This window comes from Arachis hypogaea, chromosome 17, assembly GCF_003086295.3.
Source record: "Arachis hypogaea cultivar Tifrunner chromosome 17, arahy.Tifrunner.gnm2.J5K5, whole genome shotgun sequence".
Lineage (NCBI taxonomy): Eukaryota > Viridiplantae > Streptophyta > Magnoliopsida > Fabales > Fabaceae > Arachis > Arachis hypogaea.
The window spans coordinates 130,017,367-130,022,643 of NC_092052.1; the positions used below are offsets into that span (position 1 = coordinate 130,017,367).

The following is a 5,277-nucleotide window of genomic DNA, read 5'->3' on the forward strand; positions in this document are numbered from 1 at the left end:
TTAAAAAAAAAGGTTGGAAATGAAGAGGTAGCATTAGCGTGGAGCAGTGTTGATGATCATGATCATGATAATCAGATTAAACAAAAAAAAAAGGTTCTGAAATCTGCACACATCTGAGCTGCAAAAGACTGTGATCTGTGATGATGCTGCTGCACCCACAAACAGTGTACTACACCACGCCGCGTGAATTCACCCACTCATACTCAGTCATTTTCATTTTCCATTTTCTATTTATTATTTTCTGTCATCATTTTGATACGCCAATGGCCGAATCGGATTTTCAAAGCACAATAAAAAAATAAAAAATAAAAAATAAAAAATAAAAAATAAAAAAGAAACAGCGACCTAACATACAGATCGAGAGAAAAGAAGAAAATTAACTGAAAGTGAAGTCCGAGAAGAATTAATAATAATGGTGGACGAGGTACCTCGTCTTCATAACACAATGCAAGTACCTGACTGAAGAAAAGAAAGATAAATAAACGCCAAAACCAACATAAAATAATATTGCATTATTAAATTAAATTAAATTAATAATATTATGGATCAAGGTTTTCTGGAGTGTGAATGTGAAAGTAAGCGAATTCTGGGGTGTGCTTACGTTAATGGGAACGAGAAACTAACTAATCGACATTAATATGAGAGAGAAAGCTTAATGATTGTTGACCCAAGATAAGGAGCAAATTCAGGAGAAGATAACACTGCTTTTCTCTGCATGCCATACACGTTCACCTCCATACTCTTCTTAATGATAACAAAAACAATTCATCATAATCACCATCATGTTTAGTTTCCGATATTATACTAATTTAAGTCCAGAATAATAATTAATTATGAAAATATGAATAATAAACCGGAAAATTAAAAAATCATGAGCAGCCAACAACTGAACTAATTAAAAGTCTCATGACATAAATTAAAAAAAAAAAAGAAGAAATAACTAATAATTAACAAGAACCCTAGCTAGCTAGATCTCTCATCAATTGAAATTTCAGATTACAATGTTTCTCGCACATGCAAACACTATCTTGCATTCAGAGGGGGGAATTAGGGTTTCTTACCGAGAGTGTGCTTATTGTTATGCATCCAAACCTTGAGAACATGTCTCTTAACACCGGTTTCAGCGCAGAAATTCTCAACTGCAGATTCATCATGCTTCTGGATTCTCCACCCTAACTGCTCCGCGAATGCAAGCATCTTATCCTTCTGCTCCTGTGTGAATTTCGTTCTAAACCTCTTCTTTGTTCCGCTTCCGCTACCGCCGCCGCCGCCGCCGCTGCTGCTAGGGTTTGACATGTCTTCTTCCTCTTTGTAGAATCCACCGCCGCCTGATGCGGCTGCTGGAAGAGCTAGAGGCCGGTGCTGCGACACCGGCGGAGTTGACAGGTGGAGGTATCCGCCGGTAGGAGGAGGCGGTGCGCGGTGGTAGTAAGGGGAGAATTGATGGTGTTGGTGGTACTGGTGGTGGTGCAGAGGCGGTTGCGGCGGTTGCTGAGGCCGAGGAGTGTTCTGGTGGTAGGGGCTTGTCTCGCCGTCGATCTCTTTGCGGTGGAAATTGCGGTGGCAGTTGCAGGCAGCGCAGATCACGGCCTCCAGTGTTCCTTCCTCTCCGGCGGCTAGAAACTCGCAGCAACCGTCAACGGCGTGGCCACCGATACTGACCGCGTGATTCTTCTGACATTCTCTGTACCTGACGCCGGTTCCACCTTTCCGACCAGGTGTCACGGCGGCAGCTCCTCCTCCTCCTCCTCCTTCTGATTTGGACCTCGCCGCCGAGTTTCCAAACGAGTCATAACCCTGCGGCGCAGGCGGCGGCTCCGGGATCCCCATTTCCTCTTCCTCTTGGTCTTCGTGCTCGTCAAATTCCATATCGCTCTCTATTTTGTTTTCTTTTAAAAAAAAATTAAAAATAAAAAAGAGGAAAAGAGAAAAGAGATAATAAATTAAAAAATTCTGTTTTTAATTTGTGATTTGGGTTTTATGGTATGTTAGGTTTGTTGCTTGAGATGGGACTATGGGAGAGGATCTACACAATCTACAGTTTTTTTTTCTTTTTTTCTTTCTAACATAGAGAGGTGAAAGCTCAAGGCTGAGTCAATTTCAGTGATAAAAGTGTCAAAAACGCTACTAAGTAAGATTGTGTACGTGTTTATTCATTTATAATGGGGGTTGTAATAATTTATAATAAATAAAATAAATATTAATTGAAGCACTCGGAAAAGAAAGTTGGCATATTAATTTGTTGAGGTTATGGTAATAATAAAATAAAATATATTTGTTTAATGAGTTGAAGATAAGAGAGGAGGAAGAGGATGTGGTCATCAATAACCGGCCTGCACAAAAAGAGGGTGTGTCACTACACAAAGCCTCTCAAATTCTTCCCAATTTTCATTACATTCACATTTACATTTATATTTACATTTACATCCCATTTACATCTGCATCTAACCCCCTCTCTCTCTCTCCCCTCTGATAATGTTTGGGACATTTACTTTTACTTTAACTGGAGAACTCATGTATTCTTTTCTTTTTACCTCTTTTTTTTTTTTTTTTTTTTTACTTTTTGTAAAAAAAGAGTATTATTTATTTACATCCTATAATTGGATTTAGAATTTTTAAAATTTGTGGATAGAAAAATAAAAATGAATAAAATTTTGAATTTTATCAAATAATAACTAATAAACTAGTGATTCAGAAAATATATATACTTTTTTTTTTACAAATATTAACATAATAACTCGAATAATATATTATTAAAGGAGACATCAGCAGCTTGTGAGGTGAATGGTAAAGTTAAGATGATATGGATGCATGGCATATTTGTAATTGAAACGAAGTACACAAGGGAAGTGTAGAACTATTTGAATGAGTTAACTCTAAAACTATGTTTGGATATAGAAAAAAAATGGAAGAAAAGAAAATGAGAAGAAAGAAAATAGAAGAAAAAGTAGAGTTATTTGTATATTGTTTGGATTAAGAGAAAATAGATGGAAAGAGAATAGAGAGAAAAAATTTTTTTGTTTGGATGAAAAAAAAATGAGAAAAAAAAATTGTAATAGTATAAAATTACATTAATACCCTTATATATATATATATATTATATGATCATTATAATTTATTAATGATAAGAGGTAAATGATGTATAATTTTATTCATATTGCCTCTATTTCTTTTCATTTTCTTTTTATTTGTAGAGAAAAAATAATTTAGTGGATCTCATTTTTTTTTTATTTTCTCTTCTCATCCAAACAACAAAAAACTTATTTTTTTATTTATTTTCTTTTCTCCCATTTTCTTTCTCTTCAAAATCTCTCGATCCAAACAATGTGTAAATCAATAATTATCATTTATTCATTTACAATGACGGAACCAGAATTATTATAATGTTAGAGCGCCAAATTCTAATAATTAATTTTAATTCTATAATATTTTTAGTTTAGCTTTTTATTATAATAAACACATTAATATTTATAGAATGATTGTATAAATTTATACTAAAATTATGTTAAATAAAAAACTTAAAAATAAATAACAATTATATATATGAATTAAAAAAAATATTTTTATTTTTTGGTGGGGGGATCATGGTCACGCAGGCCCCTCCTTGGTTTCACCCTGAATCCTGATCATGTACACATTAAAAGGTGATAAGAATAATAATAAAATTAGTATTTACCTTTTGATTGAACAAAAGAATTATTATATTAATTATAAAAATATGTGAATTTAATTTTTATTTAAAATTTTTTATTAATAATAATTTTAAAAATATTTTATATGTATATTTTATTTTTTAATATTAAAATAATTGATAAAGCATAAAAAGAAATGTGAGTAAGTAGCAGTGAGAAGGATGAATGCTGAATAGAAAAGAAAGTTTGAGAAAGAGAAAGCAAAGGGGGGTTGAAGAAAGGAGAGAGAGGGAGGAATGATTTTAGTTAAGATGGGAGACCGACTCTTCATCGGAAAAATTAATCTGTCGGCATTTATGGGAGCCGCTTACGTGCCCTGCTCTTCCGACATGACGTGACGTCACTCAACCCTCACCATTTCATTAGGATTTAAGATTGGGAATTAGGGTGCTGTTAGGTGAGTCCACGTTTCATACAGTTTCACTCAAGCAACGTACCTTTTCCCAAAGCATTATCTTATCAACAAAGCCAAACCACGTGCCACCCCTAACTACTCAATATTTTTAGTGCTTTCTTCTATTTATATTTTTTAATTATATTACTTGTATTTTAAATATAAATAATATTTTTGTACATTTCTTTACTTTATATTGATTTAGTATGTTAAAAAATATTAGAGAATTAGAAAATTTTATTATTTTTAATTTATAATTAATTATTAATATTTAAATATATAAATTAAAAATATATTATTAAATTATTAGACTAAAAAAATTAAATTAATAATTAAAAATATTAATAAAAAATAAATTTTACAGATTCTTAAATTTTTTCAAGTATGCTTGAAAAATAAAAATTAATTATTAAATTAATAATTAATTTATATAAAATATATATTAAAAATATAAAATATAAATTAAAATAATTTAAATAATATATAAATATATAATTATTGTTTTAGTAATTAATTTTTTATTTATACCGTACATAACATTTTTATAAAAAATTTATAATGAAAAAAAAAAGGGGATGACAGTTGGTATCTCTTGAGTTAATTAATTTAATGGGATTATAATGATATTCTTCAATTTATATATCATGCCTATATTCATCCCTTATACTCACGATTACATGTAACAAAATACAAATATATTATGCATAGGATTTAGTTAGAATACATTAAGTATATAAAATTTAGTTATAAAATCATCAATTAAAAATAGAAAAAGCATGAAAAACTAACTTTTAGTTAGCCAATATTAATTAATGTTAGTGTTTAGATATATAATTTAAGATCTAAAATCTAAAATAAATAAAAAATTTTATAAAAATTAACTAATATTTATCTACCATTATTCTTAAAAATAAACAAATAACACATCAGTCATTATTAATTACTTAAATAATTATATAAATGAGAGAATTTAGCCGGATGACAATATAAAAATAATTATTAGCAACGAATGATGAATGTATATAAGATTTAAGGAATGTTAATTGTACATGTGATAACAAATTAGTAAGATGATGAGATTGGAGACTAAATTTTTACAGTAGTTCTTGATATTTAAGACTTTTATTATTTTTAATTTTTATAATTTAAAATTTATTATATTTAAAATTATAAATTTAAAAGACTAAAAAA

General features: G+C 30.0%; 1 protein-coding gene across 1 annotated transcript; it reads right to left on the reverse strand.

Annotated features, from left to right (window-relative positions):
- Window positions 1-808: 808 nt before the first annotated feature.
- Window positions 809-2,377, reverse strand: LOC112765593 (zinc-finger homeodomain protein 2). Its single transcript, XM_025811485.3, has one exon. The coding sequence runs from the start codon at window positions 1,867-1,869 to the stop codon at window positions 1,048-1,050; it is 822 nt and encodes a 273-aa protein (XP_025667270.2). The 5' UTR covers window positions 1,870-2,377; the 3' UTR covers window positions 809-1,047.
- Window positions 2,378-5,277: the final 2,900 nt, after the last annotated feature.